The sequence below is a fragment of the Ailuropoda melanoleuca genome, chromosome 4 (assembly GCF_002007445.2).
Source record: "Ailuropoda melanoleuca isolate Jingjing chromosome 4, ASM200744v2, whole genome shotgun sequence".
NCBI classification, from domain to species: domain Eukaryota; kingdom Metazoa; phylum Chordata; class Mammalia; order Carnivora; family Ursidae; genus Ailuropoda; species Ailuropoda melanoleuca.
In genome coordinates, this window is record NC_048221.1 from 120,328,136 (window position 1) to 120,351,837 (window position 23,702).

At 41.3% G+C, this 23,702-nt stretch overlaps 1 protein-coding gene across 15 annotated transcripts in view; it reads right to left on the reverse strand.

The window, feature by feature from the left end:
* Nucleotides 1–540: 540 nt before the first annotated feature.
* Nucleotides 541–23,702, reverse strand: part of LCLAT1 (lysocardiolipin acyltransferase 1) — a 194,221-nt gene continuing 171,059 nt past the window's right edge. For 13 of the 15 annotated variants that reach the window (XM_034659697.1, XM_034659687.1, XM_034659692.1 and 10 more), the window contains one exon: nt 3,496–4,458. In XM_034659697.1, coding sequence (XP_034515588.1) covers nt 3,956–4,458 — 503 coding nt within the window. In that variant the 3' untranslated portion in view covers nt 3,496–3,955. Of the gene's footprint in view, nt 2,850–3,495; nt 4,459–23,702 lie in introns of those variants that run through there. The other 2 variants (XM_034659699.1, XM_034659698.1) reach the window with 2 other exon arrangements.

Consider the following 23,702-nt stretch of genomic DNA (forward strand, 5'->3'; position numbering starts at 1 on the left):
GAGCCGGTGGGGCTGGTGTTTGCCATTACAACCCCACATGTGTGAAATAACCAAATTGCCCTCAGGGCTGAACTGACAGAAGTGGAAGAAAACCAAATTCTGATGACATTCACTGAGGCCTGAATTCAACTGTGGCCCCTAGAGTTTCTCAATCATGGAAGCTGTATATTCCCTTTTTGTGTGGGCATTTGTTTTTTTAAAAACATCTATGAAAGAGGGGCACCTGGGTGGCGCAGTCATTAAGCAGCTGCCTTCGGCTCAGGGCGTGATCCCAGCGTTCTGGGATCAAGTCCCATATCGGGCTCCTCCGCTGGAAGCCTGCTTCCTCCTCTCCCACTCCCCCTGCTGTGTTCCCTCTCTCGCTGGCTGTCTCTCTGTCAAATAAATACAATCTTTTAAAAAAAAAAAATCTATGAAAGAGTCCTAACTGATGAGCTCTTCCTTAATACTACATACCGTAAGGCTGTAACAACGTGGGAAGACACAATAACACCCAGTCACTCCGGCAAAACCAGAAATAGGATACATGGGCAAACTCGATCTGATTCATTCCACTTTATTCTGGGGCGTAAATTACAGATAACACAACTCGTAAACATACTAGTGGACATTGAAAACTAAGGCCATTCTGTGAGTTATTTTTAAAACTCATTTTGTACATAATCTTTTAAAAAATAAATTACCAAAACCAAGACTCTCTTCTGAAATAAAAGCTTAAGGTCGGTACAAGAAAACTTTTGGGCCATCTCCAATCTGAAGCTCGTCGCGTGACAAGACCGCGTTTGTTTCCTACAGCATAAATCACAGCTCTAAGGCAAAGGCTACCTCAGCATCAAGCTCTCCTCTCCGGATGTCCCCACAAAGTAGTGTTTACCACAGTGACCAGTGTTTACAAACCATTTTCCTCCCAGTGAGTAGCAAAGAGATTTTTACCTAAGAAACACATTGTAGAATTCTTGGAACAAGAAAAAGAAAGGGACTCATAACTAAGGCACTGAAAGCACATTATTTTTAGAAAGAAATGTAAACAATTTAATACCAACAGGCTCCCTCCATTAGAGTCTCTATTATAAAAGTGCACAGGGGCGTCGAGGTCGGGCCCAGAGCCTGCAGGCCAGGTGCAATGGGCACGTCACCCTTTCTGCAGAATTCGATCTTGGCCACCAACGTCCAGCTCCCAACGTGGTGCCGAGAAGTAACTAATGTCAGAGTGACACGAGTGGGAGCTGGTATTTCTTCCTAATCTGTGCGTCGGTAGTGTTACAAACAAGGAAGGATTTTAATAGTAGTTTGAATTATGGGCTCTGTTTAACATCTTCGTCCCGTCTTTTACCACGTTCGCCTACTGATTTGCACAGTGACTTCAGACTCTCATCAGAGCTTTCTGGTGGGAGAATCTGTGACCTCATCAGCACTCTTCCTCGTAGTTTCCTATGTTAAGTATAATGTTTCCCATTAACATCCCTTACAAACCACATTTGCTTTGTTTAAAACATTTCCGAACGGTTAAGACTGAGCAGTTGGATAGACGGTACTGTAAACGGTTCACAGCCCACTGAGTTGGTCTTCAAAGGGCCGGAAGAGCATTCGGTGGGAAGTGCGAGTCCAGACGCAGAACAAGCAGCTGCTCTGAGTCCACAGTGATGAGGTGAGAAGGTGTGGAGGGGTCATTCCTGAGGCTGATCACAACATTAAAGTTAAATTAATTTCTACTTGACATTTTGTTACCGATTTTACAAAGCTCTAAGTTCCAAATCATCTGCTGAATATTTCTTTAAAAAATCTTAAAAGAAAAAGGCCAATATGTAGGAACATAAAGAATTACGACTTTAAAAGAAGACTTACTGCAAAAACACAAGACCCCAAAAAACAAAACCACCTTTTTTCTCTTTGAAGTTATCCTTTCTGATCCTGAAAGCAGGTACAATGTCTCTATTCCCCAGTTTGGGTGCCTATGAATTTTGGGTAGGTAAAACAAAGTGTGCATTTTATCTTTAACCTGTCTTTTATGATCCAAAGAAAACATTTTTTAAAAAAGGAAAGAAAAGAGCTTTCCTCTTGTACAGGTTTCACGCCATCCTACGGAGGTTACCCCTTGAACGAGGAGCCGAGACGCCGGACGGCGGGCGGCTGGGTGGGCTACCGTATAAACACGTGTGGGGTAGGAGACGGCTTTTCTCTTTTGCCCAGGACAAATGCGGGGCTGGCTGTAAAACTCTCTGCGTTTCCAAATATAACCAAAAGGAGGTCTGAGAGAAACAAATTAGAAACCTCTTCCATTCAGGGGGGAAAAAACAGGAAAACACCTTAAAAACCACGGGATTAAACAGCTGCGTCTGGAGCCGATTGCATAATAATTAATTAGTAGCTCCTGGCAGGAGTGAAGGCGGCCTGCGGGGAGGGGTTAAATATGGGCTGGTGCGTGTCCACGCACACTCACACTCGTTAGTTCTCCTCCAACGAGTGATGTGTCAACGGTGTTCTGCACGCAACCTGGACCCTCTCCTCCGTAAGTTCGACTCACAATGTGCTTACCTTTCATGGCAATGCACGTTTCAATTGTTGGGTAAAAGTCACCGTTGAGCAAAAATGGGTTGTAATTAAGCAAAAGGCATTCACGCCAAAAGGGTACGTAAAGCAACGGCTTTTCAGGCTGGTTGAAGGCAGGAGGAGAGCAGACAGGTTTGCGAACAGCTCAACAGTTTTAGTTGCCTCACGTTTTCTGCGGCTCTGACCAGGGTCCCCATTATATGACAAAAACAGTAGTAAGTGCACAGCTCCAGCAGGGTGGAAATACTGACCATGCGTTTCCTCTGCCTCAGAAGGAGACTGGTGCTGTTGGTCTGGGGCTAAAGAGAGAGAGAGAGCCCTCATTATCATTAAAAAGGGGTTCATTTTCCTGTTGTCATGTTGGTCTGAAGAGTAAAATCTGTCAAGGCTGCGAGGGCTGAAGAATTGAGGCCTAGCCATGACCGCCGTGGCTGTAAGCGCTGTTGCTTTAACGCAGATGTTAGATACCCGTGCACGTACAGAAAATACAATAACCTTCCTTTTTGGGGCAGGTTTTAAAGAAATATTTCAAAAGACACAACTTCAAGAGTTTCTGTCTGCAGTAACAGAACCTTCCACGCATTCCTTTAGAAAGGTAAGTGACCTGATGTCATACAGAGAAAGCTACCCGTGCCGATGAGCCTAAGGAGACCAGCTCGGAGCACGCAACAGTAGGTAGAAGTGAACGAAACGGTCTTTAGTCCTATCTGTACAAATCCAAACTAAGGTTTCCAAGTGGAGAGCCTGTGGTTGCTCCCTGAGAAATGGCTAGGTCTTACTATCCATGGTTAGAAAGGTCACAGGTGGTCTTCTGGTGTCTAGGTGAGTGCAAGGCTAAATGCCAAGGTTTTATGAATAATGAAGGGCTTTCTATCAAAATGGTTGGTTGGTTGAAGGATGAGGGATTTCCGTCGTCCTCGTCTGGCCTTAAGGAAGGATGCGATGGTGTGATTGGCAAAGAAATGAGCCTGGGGACATTGCTGGGGGAGGGAACCGGGAGGAAGGGCTCTCACCTCCAGTCAAGTGCCAGCACTTGATCTGAGCCCGTGCTCGAGCCCCAGATCTGCCTCTTGTCTGGGAGTTTGTTAGGAAATAGGATTGGGCCTCTAGGAAAATCTTGTGTGTCCCTTGTCCCCTAACAGCCCGGTGGTTGCTTAGGAATATTCTGGCCCGACTTATTTTATAACGATCGCTCCCTGCTACGCGTATTGAAATTACATTCAGAGATTAAAAAAAAATGTGTGTAGCAATATTTTCCCACAAAACTAAGTTCAAAATATCTTGAACAAATAATGATGGCAGTAGAAATATTTTACATAGTCATGCAAAAATGCATCTCCGTTTACAAAGGATTGACACATTTCCAAAATATCACCTTGGCTGTTACACTGCAAACTTTATGATCTCACTCATTTTTCTTTACATTTAAATGTGGCTGTTTGTGAAAAATCCGGTAACATGCAAGTTCAACGATCTCCAGTCCACCAAATATTCTCTCTAGTAGCACAAAGATAACCACGGTGATTATAAAATACCACCGGACAAGACTGTACAGATATATGAGTAGGCACATTGCAGGGCTGAACAGGGTCCAGTAAAGTATGGACAGAAATTTGAGCACAAGGACCCTGAGCTCAGACTTGCAAGGTGGAATTACAGTCTGCCCGGTGAAGTGAAAATTCTTCTCCCCCTCATAGAAGGAGCGCAGCCTCTCTTCCTTTTCCTCCCAGCGCTTGTGGCACCAGAGCTGGAGGCCCTCCCTGGACTCGGGGAGGGTGTCTACTGGGTACCGGCGCACGTGGAAGTGGACCTCCTTGGGGAAGTCCCCGAGGAGGAGGTGCTTCTCTGTCTGAGGCATGTTGTGAGGATACGCCACTGTGATGTCGTGGACGGCATCGAGGTTCTTCCCTAGGTTTTGGAAAAGATAAAAATACAGACTGGGTCATGATCAATGGGGGGCAGTGAGGCTGATTCAAACAACAAGGCAGAACCAAAAACAGGAGAAAGGACAGAGTGAGCCACGGTGAACAAGCAAGGGCGATACATACTGGCGTTCCTAGGCATTTGGGTCAGTATTTACCATTTTTAGCTTTTCATCTGCTTGCTAATTATGACAAAGACCTTTAGAAAGAAATTATCTTCATTTTTGGAAACAGTAACCTGCCATTCTAGGACTAAATGGATAAGCACATTAAGTCAGGTTTGAGATAGAAATAAAAGCCCAGGACTGGCCCTTTATTTATTTATTTTTTTAAGATTTTTTAATTTTATTTTTATCTGACAGAGATAGAGACAGCCAGTGAGAGAGGGAACACAAGCAGAGGGAGTGGGAGAGGAAGAAGCAGGCTCACAGCAGAGGAGCCTGATGTGGGGCTCGATCCCATAACGCCGGGATCACGCCCTGAGCCGAAGGCAGACGCTCAACCGCTGTGCCACCCAGGCGCCCCAGGACTGGCCCTTTAATACCAGCAGGAGTCACCTCTTATTAAGAGACCTTCTCTCCAAGTAAGACACAAACTTTCTCACCTTTATTACTATGACAGCTATTGGAAAGAAAAACTCAGACTTACAAAAGTGGTCAGAGACACATGAAAACTTCTGTATGATTTTATTTTTATTTTTTTGTTTTTTTTCTGTGATTTTTTTTTTAATCTTTAAAAACATATCCACTTGAAGTCCGAGTAAGACCCTGAACCCGTATACCATCATCCTTAGCAATTTCTGATTAATTACTTTGATATTAAGTGTTTTCAGCGAGGTCACAGGCCAGATGCTGGAGATAGATGGATAAAACCTGGTCTCTAACCTTGCTCAAGAGTTCATAAGAGAATCAGGGAGACAGGCATGCCCAGTGCCCTAAACAAGGCAGGCTGGCACAGGTAAGGGCACAGGTAAGAGGGGAGGGACCCGGCTAAGCAGGTGGAGCAGGTGCAGAGTGAATGTCCTGCAGAGAGCAAGTGGGACTGAGAGGACAGAAGTATGCTGCAGGCCCCCATCTGCCAAAGGCCTTCACCGTCCAACTTGAAAATCTGAACTCCATTCTGTGAGTGACAGAGAAGCACCTTAAGTGGAACCATGGAATGATTTCAAGCAGAGAAGGGACCAGAGTGTGTTTCAGTTTAGCAAGGATTACCTTGGGGGCAGTGACCAGAATGGTCTGGAGAGGACTAGGGGCAAGGGAGGTGGTAAGAGTAATTTGAAGATCATGACAAGGCAAGAAATGAAGGTGAGGGAGGGGCAGAAGGAAGTGACAGGTCCAAAAAAATTACAAGGGAGAACCGACATGGTGGAGCCATTAACTGGATATGGGAGAATAGAGTGGAATGAATGAGCTCAAGTTTTATGGCTCAGGGTACTGAGTGGATGGCAGTGTCTTTCAGATTAGAAATGTAAGCAGAGTGTTAGATCTTTAAGGAAACATGAGGATAACCTAGTTGAATGCTGCTTTCTTCCATTACCATACTCTCTTCATGAAAGCCCTGTGATGTGTGATTTGTTACAGAACTATACGATGCAGGCAAAATTAATTTGTGGGGACAGAAATCAAAACAGTGGTTGCCATGGGTGGTGAGAACTGCTGGGGAAGGAGCACGACAAGTGTTCTGGGTGGCAGCAATATCCTAGATCTCGGTTAGGGTGTAGATTACATCAAACTGTGCACTTAAGACCTGTGCGTCTCTGTTTAAATTTTACCTCGATATTAACAAGGCACAAAGCCACTTCCCCACCTTATCTCCCCCATATATACCCTTCCCACTGACACTATTAAAGGTTGTGCTCCTTTTTTAAAAAACATTTTTTAAATTTAAATTCGATTTAATTAATATATAGCACATTATTAGTTTCAGAGGGAGAATTTAAAGATTCATCAGTTGCATGTAACACCCAGTGCTCATTCTAACAAGTGCCCTCCTTAATGTCCATCACCCACTCCCTTCCAGCAACCCTCAGTTTGTTTCCTAGAGTTAAGGGTCTCTTATGGTTTGCCTTCCTCTCTGTTTTTATTTTTCCTTCCCTTTCTTAATTCCACATATGAGTGAAATCATATGATATTTGTCTTTCTCTGACTTATTTCACTTAGCATAATACCCTCTAGTTCCATCCATGTCGTGGCAAATGGCAAGATTTCATTCTTTTTGATGCTTGAGTAATATCCCATTGTATATCCATACCACATCTTCTTTATCCATTCATCTGTCGATGGACATCTGGGCTCTTTCCATAGTTTGGCTGTTGTGGACATTGCTGCTATAAACACTGGGGTGCATGTGCCCCTTCGAATCACTAAGTTCGTATCCTTTGTTTAAATACCTAGTAGTGCAACTTCTGGGTTGTAGGGTAGTTCTATTTTTAACTTTTTGAGGAACCTCCATACTGTTTTCCAGAGTGGCTGCACCAGCTTGCATTCCCACCAGCAGTGAGGGTTCCCCTTTCTCTGCATCCTCGCCAACACCTGCTGTTTCCTGACTTGTTCATTTTAGCCATTCTGACTAGTGTGAGATGGTATCTCATTGTGGTTTTGATTTGTATTTCCCTGATGACAAGTGATGTTGAACACTTTTCTCGAGTGTCTGTTGGACATTTGGATGTCTTCCTTGGAGAAATGTCTGTTCACGTCTCCTGCCTATTTCTTGACTGGATTTTTTTGGTTTAGGGTGCTGAATTTGATAAGTTCTTTATAGATTTTAGATACTAACCCTTTATCTGATAAGATATTTGCCAACATCTTCTTCCATTCTGTTGGTTGTATTTTAGTTTTGTCAACTGTTTCCTTTGCTGTGCAAAAAACTTTGTATCTTGATGAAGTCCCAATAGTTCATTTTTGCTTTTGTTTCCCTTGCCTTTGGAGATGTGTCTAGCAAGAAGTTGCTGCAGCCGAGGTCACAGAGGTTGCTGCCTGTGTTCTCTTCTAGGATTTTGATGGATTCCTGTCTCACATTTAGATCTTTCATCCATTTTGAGTTTATTTTTGTGTATGGTGTAAGAAAGTGGTCTAGTTTCATTTGTCTGCATGTGGCTGTCCAATTTTCCCAACACCATTTGTTCAAGAGACAGTTTTTTCTCCATTGGATATTCTTTCCTACTTTGTCAAAGATTAGTTGACCATGGAGTTGAGGGCCCATTTCTGGCTTTTCTATTCTGTTCTGTTGATCTATATGTCTGTTTTTGTACCAGTACCATACAGTCTTGATGATTATAGCTTTGTAACACAGCTTGAAGTCCAGAATTGTGATGCCCCCAGCTTTGGTTTTCTTTTTCAACATTCCTGTGGCTATTTGGGGTCTTTTCTGGTTCCATACAAATTTTAGGTTTGTTCCCGCTTTGTGAAAAACATTGATGGTATTTTGATAGGGATTGAACGGAATATGTAGACTGCTCTGGGTAGCATAGACATTTTCACAATATTTGTTCTTTGAATCCGTGAGCATGGAAGGTTTTTCTATTTGTGTCTTCCTCAATTTCTTTCATAAGTGTTCTATGGCTTTCAGAGTACAGATCCTCTGCCTTTTGGTTAGGCTGGCTGTGCTCCTTTTTTAATGATTCTTTAAGTCTTCTGTAAATGTAAACTGTCTGTCTCCTTTATACTCTGTGATTTACTTCAATCCAGGTTTCTATTTGGTTTCATAACTGTCTTATAATCAGCCCTTGGTAAGGACTGTGGTCTGAAAAATGAAAATACCTATGTCAACAAGGCTTAGATTCAGAGTTGAAGGGACAGCCTTGTTGGAATGCCAAGCATCGTCCACATGAGAGTGGAGGTGGACGAAAGGTCCATGCAGGATGGCTGTAGTGGAGGTGGATCTGAAGGCCTCGAAAACAGTCAAGGCTGGACCTCTCTGACTCCAGCAGGGAGTCCACTCTGTCTCACAGTGGAGGAAATGTCACTTCCTGCCACCTGTCATGCCGCTTAGCCTCCTATTCTGAACTGAGTGCCCGGTTCATTTACTTTCAGAATTCCCTGGCAGTCATTTCTGCTTCACCTTCCACCTGGACCCCTCTCTTAAAGGACTGCGGGCCCACAGCCTGGGATCACTCCCCTCCCCGGCAGCTCGCACCACCCTCCCCCTCGGTCACACCACACCAGGGCGCACAGCTCCTCCCCAGCAGCTGCCCTCGTGAGCCAGCTTCTTCCGCAGGAGGTTCTTAACGTTCACGAACGGCTATCAAAACGGCTAGAGCTGGACTGGGAAGAAACTAAACTGCTTTTGCTTTCTACTTTCTGCTGGACAGCCCATAGGGAAGGGTGTGTGTGCGAACATGGGTCTGTTCAGGCTATAAACGGCAAGTTTTGAGACCGTGTCAGTACCACTTACAGAAATGTTACTAAGTGAAAAATTCCAGAAACACTGCTGTGTGGAGCATGGAGGGCTGTAGAAGCAGACTGCCCGTGTTCAAATCCTAGGTTCTGCCTCTGACTGACTGACTGACCTGTCTCTGTCGCCTGCTTGATTCCTGTATCTACAAAGCACCTCACGGGGTTGTTGTGAGCATTAAATGAGATAATCCATAAAAACACCAACTAGGGTCTCATATATAAGTACTCAATAAATGTTAGCTGCTAACATTAATTACTGAATCACAATACCAGCACGCTGGGTTCTAATCTGTCCCTCTAACTTTAGCTCGCATTAGCCCGCTGACGCCGGCACGGTATTTGCAAGGTGCGGGGACTGCATTCACATGCCCTCTCTATACTACTGTCCAGGGTGTTATCTGCCTGAGCCCCGATGACGCCAAAAAGGGACCTCATGCCTTCTACACAAGGCAACTATTCAAATTGTTACTTCACAAAACTGCCAAGAATATTCCCTCTGCTTTAAATATACAGCCTGTTTCCCTGAAATCTCTTCTCTCCACTCTCTTCAAAGTCTACCTCCAGGGGCGCCTGGGTGGTGCAGTCGTTAAGCGTCTGCCTTCGGCTCAGGGCGTGATCCCAGCGTTATGGGATCGAGCCCCGCATCAGGCTCCTCCGCTAGGAGCCTGCTTCTTCCTCTCCCACTCCCCCTGCTTGTGTTCCCTCTCTCGCTGGCTGTCTCTGTCAAATAAATAAAATCTTTAAAAACAAAACAAAACAAAAAAACACAAAGTCTACCTCCAGTCTCAAGGAGATTGCATTCTAAGAAGAGCTTTCTTCAAGTAGCCAGGCCCAGAGTGATCTTGCCCCCTGACATGCTCAGGACACATGTTCTGTGTGCTTATTTGGGCACTCATCTGCCATACCGTCCTCTATTACTTGGAAGCTCACGGAAACCCAATCTCCCAGGGGATCATAAGTACCTAAAAGGGCAAGGACCATGTCTCTGCTTTAGATTGTTAGTACCTAGCACAGTGCCCTGCACTTAAAACAGGTTCCAGAAACGCTTGCTTGACTGATATTATTACGGTCTGATAGCCTCTCACCTAAAAATACAGGCGGGAATTATAATGCCTCCTATGGGAGGTTGTCATAACACAGTGAACTAATGTACATAAAGCTCTCTGCATAGTGCTGGGCAAAAAGAAAGTTCTTAATGTTAGCATGACTATAACTTCTATATTCATTAATGAGATCTACCTATTGCATGGGACTTTTTAATTTTTTTTAACTTCTGTGCTATCGATTCTTGGTTTTGAAAGAATTACAACAATCTTGGGTGATGGGGTGTCACCTTACAAAAAGGCAATAGTCCAAAAAATTTCAAATAAATTGCTTTTTTTTTTTTTGAATTCAGAACTTTGGAGTGACAGAACTCAACTAAAATACTATTTATATTACAAACAAGGGCAACACTGTAATGTGTGAAACTGAAAGCAATGAAGTGAGGAAGGAAACACTGGGGAGGGGGAAGAAGAGACAGCTTATACTTTGTTGCTCATTGCCCTGAGCTGTACTGGATCCTTAAGCATCAGAGAAACTCAGAAATGCATTCAAGCCAGAGCAAGAAAGGAAGAAAAGGGACAAAGGCTTTTATGCCCTGAGGTATTTTGATACTTTGTACTTTATATTAAGTTTCTTGTCTCCAGACAACCCAAAGCCACACAGAACCCTTTATTACTAATGGAGGAGCTTACTTTTCACATCACCTTCTCAAGACCTCCTGGCCCCGTGGCTTCTAGCCTAGAGGAGCCGTTCCTAAAGGACAAATTAGTTTCCTCTTAGAAGGTAACAGGTAAGGGTGAGCAGGGCTTGCTTCATTCCTAAGTGACAGTAATGAAATGGATATTCAGAAATTGAAATGTGCCTTTATTTCACTTACCAGTTTGAAGGAGGGCTAATTTAATGCAATAATAGAATAAGAAAAGAGAAGTTCCTTCAAGGAAAAAGGATTATAGTCTTGAAATCTTTTGGTATGAAAACAACATCCTTTTAAACATGCAAAGTAAGATGGCTGCCATCAGTAAAAGCCATTTTTTAAAAAATCTCATTGCTTTTTACATAGTTGAGATTACAAATCTAGATGCTATCTAGCCACCTGTCATCTGCCTATATGGTGCTTAGAAAATGATCTGTTCCCGATTCTGTGCCTTCTGGAAAGTTTCAAACTTTATTATTATTGTATTAAGCTACCTCTATGTTAGAACAATCACACTCGTGTGGGCCCACAGATGTTTCCTTTTTCCCCCTGGAAGAACAGGACAAACACTTATTATTTCACATCTTAATTTTTAGTCTAAGACTGAGACTAAGAGAATTTTTAATACTTCCGTCAGGTTTAAGTAACCAGCAGAGACTTAAAAGATATGACTGGAATTTACAAATGTAATATGCAGAAGGGAATGTCTCCAAGCACATCAAGTTGAGCCCATGACTATTACAAGAGTCCTCTTCAATATGAAAAGCTCACTGGAAGTGGGAGATAACCAATTCTTTACACATTTGTTGTTTCAAAGGAAGGAACTGCATGAAGAAATCCTGGTTTGTCCACAGCTGCTAAAGAACACACATCGAATTATATAGTTCAGTGGCAGAGTAACAGAAACACAAACTTTTTCTTTTTCAACCAAAGTGGTCTTAAATTTCAGTTATCAACTCTATTATTTTCTTTCCCCATTCTACAATAAAACATCTGCAGAATATACAAAAATACAATTTATTTTGTATTTCAACTTTAATACTTGCTTTAAAAAAATTAAAAATACACATAAGCCTATTTTCTATTAGATCTAAATCCATAAATCTACATATATTGGAGGGGTTTTTTTATTTTAAGATTTTATTTATTTATTTATTTGACAGAGACAGCGAGAGAGGGAACACAAGCAAGGGTAGCGTGAGAGGGAGAAGCAGGCTTCCTGCTGAGCAGGGAGCACGATGTGAGGCTCGATCCCAGGACCCTGGGATCACGACCTGAGCCGAAGGCAGATGCTTAACGGCTGAGCCACCCAGGTGCCCCTATTTTGGAGGGTTTTAACTAAAGTAGCTTGCCATCTAAGATGCATTTGCGTTAAAAGAAAATGCTGAGGCTGCTGGATTTGTGCACTATTTTCCAGATTAAAAAATAAAATTACCCCAAGATGATAAAAGTTGGATTTAGTAACTAAACAATCACCCACCCTGTCACTTTAACACTGACCTATACTAGTACACGGCTAATAATAAGCATGACAAACTGGCACTAGTCAGTACACTTTGAAGAATGGTTCGGAATGGACAGATTAAGATACATTTAGACAAAAAAAATACCAATAAATAAGACACCTTTCAGCTTCAAAATAAAAGGGCATGCATGAACCACTTAAAATTAGCTGTTATTAGAACTCAGAACCATTTTCTTAGGGAAAAACTGCTTCCTACTAAGAACATTATTCATTTGTCCTTCTGTATAAATTGAGAACTTAAGAAATGAAAAGTACAGACAGGCTGCTTTTGGTCCTGACCCACATCAGCTCTCTGACTATAGCATGTTCACCATAAGCCTCAACTATAAACGCAGGTAATAACACTACCGACCCTCCTAGGGTTTTGTGAGGGCCAACTAGGAGAAGGGTTGTAAAATGCTCGGAGAAGTGCCTGGCATACGGTATGGGCTCTGGTGCTTGTTCTTATTCCTCTGGGTGGGTGATCACCTAGAGCGCCTGTACGGAGTTGAGGTTCAGGCTGCTACTCTTGACCTTCCTTCTGTCTCTGTACTTGCTCTTCCTCTGGAGGACACTCCAAGTCTGCTGTGGCACACCTGGTGGTTTATTCTCTGACTGCACTCATGCCTCTCCCATAGCACAGAAGCAAAGCGTTGAGGAGACGGGCCTTGGCTCTAGGGGTAGGCCCTAATTCATCACCTGATACACATTTCTGTCCACCCCTACCAACTCATCCTCAGACATTTTCAGCTAAGTGTAGATATTAATCCTTTGATGGCAGTCAGAATTAGAAGGTGATGATCTGTGCTCTCAGACTGTTGGCCTCCTGCCCCATCTTGCTTTTATTTTTTTAAAAGCCAAAATTAGTACCTCCTCCTTTGTCTAAGAAAGAACCACCCTGTGCTTGAAAATCAACTTTCAGCTGCAAAGGTGAACTAAAAATGTATATTTGTGAAAAGTCTTGCTTATCCAACCTGAATCTGGTTCTTACAGGTAATTTCAGGGACATTATTTTCACATTCCTATCCTAAATCTGTCGAACTTTTGGTGTTTTGTATAAATGCACGGATCTTTTCAGTTCTGAAGATCTCTCTTCTGACGGGCACTGATTCTCTGAGTCTTCAAAATAAGTTTTTAGATAGAATGAAAACATGCTGACATTTTCCACAGTTTACAATATTGGTGTATTAATGGATCATCAAGGCAAGATCAGAACAGTATATACTTGTTGAGGCCAGATTCACATATATACACACATATGCATATAAAACATGTCTTGAAAAAGAGATCTATGAACTTTTAACAAATTGGACATTATACATACATACTCTTTTATACCTTGTTTTTTTATGCATCTTTCCATACATGCCATCAAAGATTTTCTAAAATGTCACTTTGTGGATGCATAATATTTGCTTATAGAGAAATTTTTAAAATTCCTTTGTTTTGAGATATTTAAGTTGTTTCCACATAAACAACATTTAAATTGATCTATTTGTAACTAATGATGAAGATTTTTCTAGGATAAATTCCAATAAATTGAATTGCTGCATCAAAGATATGAACACCTTAACAGACTTAGGCTACATAAAGGACACCGCACTGTGGAATGTTCAATTTAAACACAAGAAACGCATGACAGGGCTATCCTTTCACACTTACTAATGCTTGGTGTTATAATTTTTATGAGGTTGCCAAAGTATACCATGTTTGTTTTAATTTGTAGGTCTTGATAGCTAAACAAGTCCACTGGAAGTATATACTGGTAGACTGCCTTGCCTGTTTTGAAAATTCAGTTTTTTTATCTTACAGTTTGTAAGAACTCTACCCCCTACCATATGTTATAAATCTTTCACAGTGATTTTATCAGCTGGTCACTACTGTTTCCCTGGCCACAGTGAATTGATTTTATTGGACTTGCTGCTCTATGAAGGCAGCTTCATTTCTTCTATCCGGTCCCTAATGCTGTTTGTCTCTTTTTAAAAGTCAATTTGCACAAAGCTCCTTTATCATATGTTTACAAATCCATGATGCAAATATGTTTACAAATCCATGATCTATTGCCTTTATTTACGGCATCCTTTCCAATACATGTATGTGTGCGCGCGCTCACGCATCTATGTGTCTATACAAGTTCATTTCTTTTTCTATTATAGCTTTTGGATGCCTCTTTTTATCTCCCCCTGCCTCTATATTGTATGTATACTTTTTATTTTTCTGCAAGATGAAAAATCTTTTCCATTTAATTTTATAATTTAATTTTCTTTCAGTAGAGGTCAGTTTTTCTAGCATCCTTTATTAAATGACTCCTCTTTTCTCCAATTTTGAAATACCAAAAAAATACCAACTCGGTCATACATTAAATTCTCAAATATGTAAACATCTAGTTTCCCTTCTCCCTTCTCCACTTATCTGTGTTGATTCCTGCTCCAAGACCATACTGATGTCCTTAGTGACTTATATCTGGTAACGAAAATCTATCTGTTTTTTTTCATTCTATATTTGACTCCTGCTGGCAAATATTTTTGCAAAATAAACTTGAGCATTTAATTCTAAAATAACCACTCCCCCAACTTATCCTGAAATTACATTTGCATTCTATTTACATTATAACTTTGAAAGAACACTTTTCTATTGTCTTTTCCTCTAAGAAAAAAGTATGCTTTTCTATTTGCTCAAATCTTATTTTATGTATTTCAGTAAGAGTTCAGTTTTCTTCACACAGCTTCTGTGACTTCCTTTTAAAATTTATTCCTAAATAATTTAAGAATTTTTGCCATTATTGTGAATGGGATATGTATTCTTCTGCTTTTAGGCAATCACTGCTTCAGTAGAGAAAAATCTGTTTGCTGTACATTTATATGTAGCCATCTTAACACATTTTCTTATTAAATTTGGTTTCTTTTTTACTACATTCTTTTTGAATTTTTAGACTTTCTATCAGCACCAAAAAAGCTTTAGGTTCAATTTTCTCCTCTTTAAGGTAGTCTTAGTGCTTTCACTAGCATTTACTTCTAATAAAAAGGATGGTGGCTTTAGGGCTTGAGTAGGAGATCCTTGCTGTTGAGTTTTGGTAAAACAGTAGTCTATTTTATTAGTTAATTTCTCTTAGGAGTGGCTTAAAGTTCATCAAATATCTTTTCAGCATCTATGGATTAGATCAAACTTTTTCTTTGTTAAAGAAAATACTAGTCAAATATCTGTATGAACCAAAGTCCTAGATATTATTAAAAGGAAAAATAGGAGAAATGCAAAGAGAATTTAAAATTATAGTGTAGGCTTCTGTGCCTTTCGTGACAGGTCAACAGGAATAAAAATCAATTACATAAAAGAATTGAATAACTACTGATAAATGTGATTTAATAAGATTATATAGATCTATATGTCTTTCAAAAATATTTTAGGGGGGGTAGTATCCATGGAACACTGATAAATATTCGATTATTGATGACAAGATTTAGACACATTTTGTAAAAGTTGAGCTATTATAACCACATTCTCACATCAAGATCCCATAAAAACATATATATATATATATATATCCCCCTTTAGCAGAATACTTTTAGATAACCCTTGATGAAAGGTGAAATCAATAGGAAAATTATGAACTACTTTTAAAAGAATGAAAAATGGAATCAGTGGGATAGAGTGATGGCTATACTCAATAATGTATGCTTCCTTATTAAAGAGGAAAAACGAAAAAGAAAAAGAAATTACTATCTTGGAAATGGTGCCAGAGGGGTGGGGGAGAGAATCCAAAGGGAAATATAGGGGGAAAAATTATTACAGATAAAAAGCAGTAATTAATGAAACAAAACTAAGAAATAGTGAAAATAAATAAGTACAAAAGCTAGTTATTTGATGAGATCAATAAAATGCTAAATTCCATTAATGTGATTAAGGGGAAAAAGAGAGCATGTGTATTTAAGATTCTAGATAGTAAAGGAACCAAAATCATAAATACAGAAGAGATTAAAAGAATGTGAATCGATACATAAAACTTCGTAGATTTGCATACCATATGCACACAAACTATAGCAGAGTATGCACGTGAAATGTACTATGCTTGATAGTATAGTATAGTGCTTGATAAAGTTTATGCTCAATTAAAAAACATCAGATATCAAGTCTCCTTTCACTAGAAATACAAACTATTATGTCATTACTGTGTAACAGGGACAAAGGACACAGGTGCTGGTTTTACAGGCAGGCCAACCTAGCAGCTGTCCTCACGTGCCACGCCTCAAATGCGGGATTTTAGTGCAGAAATTACAAAGCAAAAATAGATAGCAAGGAACAAAACAAAATAACGTGCCGTGAGGTAAAGGGACAAGAATCCTAGTTGCAAATTCATCCCAGGAACTAGTAAGCATAACTGCCACTTGTGCATCTGTAGATTGTGTTATTGACGACATGAACTTATTTTGCCTACTCTTTGAAAAATTCATACTCTGTTCATTATTCTTCAAAAGAAAAATATGTGCTAAAATGTTGTTGAGAGAAGACATTCAAAATGCAATGGGAAAAACAAGAGCAATAACAATATAATTTGTCATCGCTGAACTCAACAAATTTTAGATGTTCCAAAACCACAGGGCATGAATCAGTAACAGATTAAAAGATCCAAAGTGTCAGCACGTGCACAACTCTACTAATTTGCTGGTCTTCATATTCAATGAGACCAGAGGCACACATTAATCTCTACGCTCTGATACTAGGGTTGAAGAGGACTGATAATGCACTTGGACATTACTATTTATTGGGTGCCTACTAAGTGCCAGGCATTTTTAATTCAACGAGATCTCTTTTGAGCACATACTCACTATGCCAGACACAGCTGTAGGCTTTGGGGTTACACTGGTGAACAAAAGGAAGATCTCTGCCCTTGTGGAGCTTATCAGGATACAGTCACTTTAAAATATTCATGATCTTTAACAACCCTTGTGACATTATCCCTCTTTTACAGTTGTAGAGACTGAGGCACAGAGAAGTCAAGTCACTTGCTGAAGATGACAGTTAATCAGCAGTCCGTTGTGTTTGACCCAAAGCCTTTCCACTACTCTAACTCTACCTTCTAAGAACTGCATATTAAAAACAGGAGCTACAGAGTCAGACTGACCTGGTGTTGTACCTAGGCACAGTGACTTATTAACCGAGTTACCTAACCTCCCTGGGCCTCAGGCTCCTCATCTTCAATCTGGAAATAAGGCCTCCCTTGGAGAGCTAGCACAAATAAGTGAAGGTGTGTCGGTCAGCAGTTTATAAAAGCAGTCTGCCGGACTCAGTAATGAAACCAATACTATGCAAATGAAAGTTCTTCAAGTTTTTATTCAAACTTCTTTTAATATTGCACTATTATTATTTTCATCTTTTAAGCACATCATACACATTTCTGATTATAAGAGTTTGCTATGGTTTTAGACAAAGTGTAAACAATTGGATCTTAAGTAAAATTCTGTTATGCACTCCTGGAATAAGTTCAATTGACGAATCCAGCCAATCACAGGCTAGGCCTTACCACTCACTCTGTGGCAGCTACCGAAACTACACTGAGTATCTAAGTTACAGTCTTATAAATCTTTAAAAACTTATGCTAATAACAATACAGCTCAACTTGGAAAAAAAAAAATGCCCACAAAGCAAAGGCTAATGTTACAACTCTCCCTCTATCTTTATTGTGTAGGTAATTTTGCATAGAACAGAGTTTTCTCTGCAATTTCATCCTTTTCTCCTCTGAAAGAAAAAGTTAGTTTGGCTGAGGATGGGGTATTATTAATGGGGTGTAGGGCAAGCTGTCTTCAAGAGCAAGAGAAATAGAGTGGAAGGTGAAGGTCTCTGGTCGCAGGTGAGTTCTGTCTTGCCCTGGCCCTGGGCTTTGCGTTGGGAGCCACCCTGGGTGGTCAGAAGCTACAGCGAAACCGCCTTAGGCGTGTGCCACACCTTCTCCTTAGATGGTCCAAGAACTAAATTACCTTGTTTTTAATCCCTTAGGAATCTGAATCCTCATTCAGTGAGCTTGACTTCAGTTTGATTAAGGTTTAGGGATTCTCAGTAAAACAAGGCTTCCCTGATCAACCAGGAGCGGTCCAACCGCAGCTGCACGCGCTCCACAGTAGGGGCTTATGAATGCACAAGGCCCTCGGGTTGATGGGAGGCACGTGGGCAGAGATTTCTGCGCACGGGGCTATATGCCTCTGCCTATTTTGAAGGCCGTTTCCTGCTTCCTCACTCCACCAGGCCTGCTCATACTGTGTTCTCCCAAATGACCCAATTAAATATTCCACCAAGGAATGTATTTTATGGCCTTGTGCTTTTTAGTAGAAGTAGTCATAATTTGTTCTTTCTTGTCTTTGTACTTTGTTTTAACGAGTCCTGCAAGGTAAAGTATAAAGCAAGGTGGTGGTGGTGAAGAAAATGGATCAATATGGGGAATACTTGGAGCGCCTGGGTGGCGTAATTGGTTAAGTGTCCTACTCTTGGTTTCAGCACAGGTCATGATCTTAGGGTTGTGAGATCGAGCCCTGTGTCGGGCTCTGTGCTGGGCATGGACCCTGCTTAGGATTCTCACTCTCTCCTTCTGCCCCCCCTCCTCAAAAAAAAAAAAAAATGGGGAATACTCAAAACTTCAAAAGATGAATTCTCAACTACAGGTCTTCTGTATGCCCAGTTCCTCACTTGTACAAAGGGTGCCGCTACTGGGATGCAGAGATAATCTGACAGGACTGTAACCTCTTTTCTACCGAGAGCATAAAGAATCAGGCTGCGTGTAGCTCACCCAAAGGGCCAAAGTCTCAGGTTCTTCCAAGATGGCAAAAGAACAGTAAGCTCTATTCTTATACGGTATATGGAGTATCTTTTGAAGTTTTAAACAAAATTAGAAAAAGTAAATAGATTTTATGTAGTTCAAAAGGATGTGTTTCAAAGAAGAGAGCTGACCTACTGATAACATTGTATACCATTTTGATGCTTCTGCCCAAAAGAGGTTAACTTTCCTTTTGGCATGTTGTCTTCCTTTCTGTACTTCTCTTTCTTTCTTTAATTATATGTGGATAAAGCCCATAGACAGAAGGTAACATTACACAGAATTGGACACTAACCCAAGTACTCTCTGCCTTTTTAAATGATCAGAATACCATACAGGTGGTATAGGTACCATAGGTACCATACAGGTACCATATACCTACAGACTTACATTCTTGGATTTGAATAACTGTGGCCTACTATATGCTCTGCCAGGCAAAAAACTCATTTGCTTGCATCCCATGGAGTCTACTAGAACCAAGTGCTGTTTGGGGAAGGGAATATTCCATGTAACAATGTTCTTTCTCTGTATTCTATGCCTGAGATGTGAGGATCAAAGATTCTTCTAAATATTCCCCAAACTTCAACCAGAACTTCCTTAGTGTTGACCAAATTCTCAAAGCAATACTCTCCAAAGCATCAATGAGGACTAGGGGTATAAGTGTGAATTTATTTTCTAGTAAACTTTGTCGAGTTTCATCAGAAAGGGGGAGGTCAGGGCTGATAATCAAGCCCAGTTGTTCAGTAAATAACTCTATTACATTTGAGCAGCACAGGGGTGGAATCAGGACTAGGGGCCAATAAGGAAACCGACTATTAAGGAGCAGATGCTTTCTTTGGAAATCATTAGGAGACAGGAAGTAGAGGGAGAAAGGGGTTTCCACCTTGGGATCAATTCCTATGAATCAGCATAAAAAGTCATTGGAATAATAACTCTCTGTTTAAAGTCAGTTATAAACACACTCATCACCTGGGAAATGCAAGTCAAAACTACAATGAGATATCACCTCACACCCATGGGAATGGCTAAAATCAAAAACAGAAGCAAGAACAAGTGTTAGCGAGGATGCAGAGAAAAAGGAACCCTCATGCTCTGGTGGGAACATAAACTGGTGCAGCCACTGTGGAAAACAGTATGAAGGTTCCTCAAAAAATCAAAAATAGAAATACATATGATCCAGTAATTCCACTACTGGATATTTACCCAGAGAAAGTGAAAACACTAATTCAAAAGGTTATATGCACCTCTATGTTTATTGCAGTATTATATACAAGAGCTAAGATAAGGAACCAACCTAAGTGTCCATGGATAGATGAATGAATAAAGATGTAGTGTATTTATATATACAATGGAGTATTATTCAGCCATAAAAAATGAGATCTTGCCAATTCATGATAACATGGATGGACCTACAACGTATTATGCTAAGTGAAATAAGTCAGACAAAGACAAATATATGATTTCACTTTTACATGGAATCTAAAAAACAAAAAACAAATGAAGAAAGAAAGAAAACAAGGAGAAACAGACCCATAAATACAGAACTAGCAATTGGAGGGGAGAGGGATGGAGGATGGGCAAAATGGGTGAAGGGAATTGGACGATACAGACTTCCAGGTATGAAATCAAGTCATGGGAATAGAAGCTGCAGCATGGGGAATATAGGCAGTGGTATTGTAAAAGAATTGTATGGTGACAGATGGTAGCTACACTTGTGGTGAGCACAGCATAAGGTAGAGAGCTGTCAACTCACTGCTGTTTACACCTGAAACTGACGTAACATTGTGTGTCAACTATACTTCAATAAAAATAAAATTTATAAGGAGAGTCAGCATCTGGATAAATAGCTACCAATCCTGAATTTAAACTAGGAGAATAACAATATATTAGGGAAGCAAAGGATGAATAGTGTCTCCCTGAAAACTCTCATCCACCAGAACTTCAAGCATAACTTTATTTGGAAATAGGGTCTTGGCATCTGGTAAATATAATTAAGGACTGAGATGAGATCATACTGGATTCAGGTGAGACTTAAATCCAATGGGAATGTCCTTAGAGACAGAAAAGGACACACAGAAATACGGAGAAGATTTTCATGTGAAGATGGGGGCAAAGATGGAGTTATGTAGCCACAGGCTAAGAAAACTTATAAAACATTTGGAGACTAGTTTAACATAGGCCCTGTAACCTTCCCCCCTCCCAAATACTCCCTCCGCCACCACCCAAAACAACATAGCAGCGTTCTCTCTTGGCTGTGCACACAGGGTGACACCTGTGTCAAAATTACCTTGCACAGCTTCGAGGACTCTTGCACAGTGGCTGTGGAGGCGGCTGGGCCTGGGCAGACTGTGAAGAAGGCTCCTGCTCTGTAACGAGCTCCCTTCCCTCCTCTACTACACAGGGAAAGTCTTTCAGTCCTTTACACAGTGATCAATGACTGGGTATATTTTGTCATGAGTAGATTTTGAGAAGTCTTAACCATTCAATTCGTCTTTCAGACCAAGCCAGGAAGTAATCTGATTTTATGCCCCTGATATATAATTTACCATTCTTTCCCTGGTAAAAATTTTCCACTGTACCTCCACAAAGCAAATAAATGAAATGGAACTGGGATGCCCAGTTCCTGAAGTTTTATCTCCTTTCGCTTCACCCATTTCTGTAACCCCTCTGGCTGCTGAAGGTTTTTGAGTTTGTTGCCTCACACTTCGCCCAGAAATTCACTCAAGCCTATTAGACAGGTCCATGTTTTGGTGGGCGTTATTTTACTTGGTTTTTTGGCTGGGAACGGAGACTAGTGGAAGAAAGTCCTTGGTAGATTACTGATTATGGGTCAGAAGCGGGCCCCCAGTACTGCTTGGCAATCATACTTGTTTCCGTAGACCATTCTGTTTTCTAGCTTCCCAGATTTGAATATTTAATGCCTTTGCTTTTCTATCAAACCTCCATTATTTCCTCGCCATCTCTCATTCTCATCCTATTTCTCTGAGAAAATAAGAAACTTCCTTGGGGCGCCTGGGTGGCACAGCGGTTAAGCGTCTGCCTTCGGCTCAGGGCATGATCCTGGCGTTATGGGATCGAGCCCCACATCAGGCTCCTCCGCTGTGAGCCTGCTTCTTCCTCTCCCACTCCCCCTGCTTGTGTTCCCTCTCTCGCTGGCTGTCTCTATCTCTGTCGAATAAATAAATAAAATTTAAAAAAAAAAAAAAAGAAAGAAACTTCCACAGGCTTTTATCACTCCATCTACCCACCTACTTGCACATAAGTCCATGTACTTACTTTGCCTTCTTTTCCATCTACCCACCTACTTGCACATAAGTCCATGTACTTACTTTGCCTTCTTTTCTTTGTATGGATGATGACACCTGTGTTTAGGGTGTCAATCCCTTCCCCTATATGCTTGATCTTATCCTTTCTTATCTACTTGATGATACTGCTCCAGCAAATTCCCCTCTCTCCTACATCATCAATTTCCCTTTAATCAGACATTCCTGTCTTGCTTATTAACAAACTCATAATTTCTCCCATCATTCACTCGATGCACATTTCCTCCCGGCTACCACTCATTTCTCTGCTTGCCTACATAGCTAAGCTTCTTGTGGTCTATACTCCCTGTCTTCAATCCTCCTCTCTCATTTCTCTCTCTCTCTCTTTTTTAAAAGATTTTATTTATTTATTTGACAGAGAGAGACACCCAGCGAGAGAGGGAACACAAGCAGGGGGAGTGGGAGAGGAAGAAGCAGGCTCCCAGCGGAGAAGCCCAATGCTTCCAGAACGCCGGGATCACGCCCTGAGCCGAAGGCAGACGCCCAACGACTGAGCCACCCAGGCGCCCCTCTCATTTCTCTCTTAAACCCAAGCCAGTTCAGCGTCTGCTCTCACCACTCCACCAAAACCGTTCTCATCAAGGGCATTGGTGGCCTTCACATAACCAAATCCAATGAGTCCCTCCCTCCTTTGAAAGACCTCTTTACTTGGCTTCCTGCCCACATTACTCTTGGCACCTTTCCAGCCTCACTGGCCACTCTCCAGTCTCCTGTGCAGGCTGATCTCTAAATACTGGAGCACCTCAGGGCTTGGGTTTTACCCTTCCTTCTCCACACTCGTTCCCTAGGTGCCCTTACAGCTTTAAATTCCAAGTGTGTGCTGCTGCCTCCCAAACCTGCATCTCCAGCCTGTCTCCCTCCCTTGCAGACTCACATCTTTGACTACTAACTTCGCATCTCCTCTTGGATGTCTACTCAGTATCTCAAGTTTAATGGAGGCTAAACTGAACTTGTTCCTGGTCTTTCCCCCCAAACCAGTGCTTCCCACGGTCTTTCCCTCAAGGGCAAACCTGTCCTTCCTCCAGTTGAGGTCAACAACCCCGCAGTCACCCTTGTTTCCTCCCTTAAGCTTCATATCCAATCCATCAGAAAGTCCTGTTGGTTCTACCTTAAAATATACTCAGGGTCTAGCCAATTCTGACCACTTTACCAACTTTATCTCAAGCCATCCCCTCTCTCACCTGGCTTATTGCAAAAACCCTTTTAATTGGTATCCCTGTTTGCCTACTCTCCCCCCCACAGACTTTTTCAAAATAATGGCAGAAAACAGAGTAATCCTTTTATAACGTTAATCACTGCATTATAATCCCCTTCATTCCCTCGCCCCAAAGGCTGACCACCTCACCTAGACAGATCAAGTCCTTATCATGCTCGATGCTCCACAAAGCCATACACTACCTGGTCACCTGTTACCTTTCTGCCCCTCCTCTTCTATGACAATGTACCTGCCTCACTCTGCCCCAGCCACA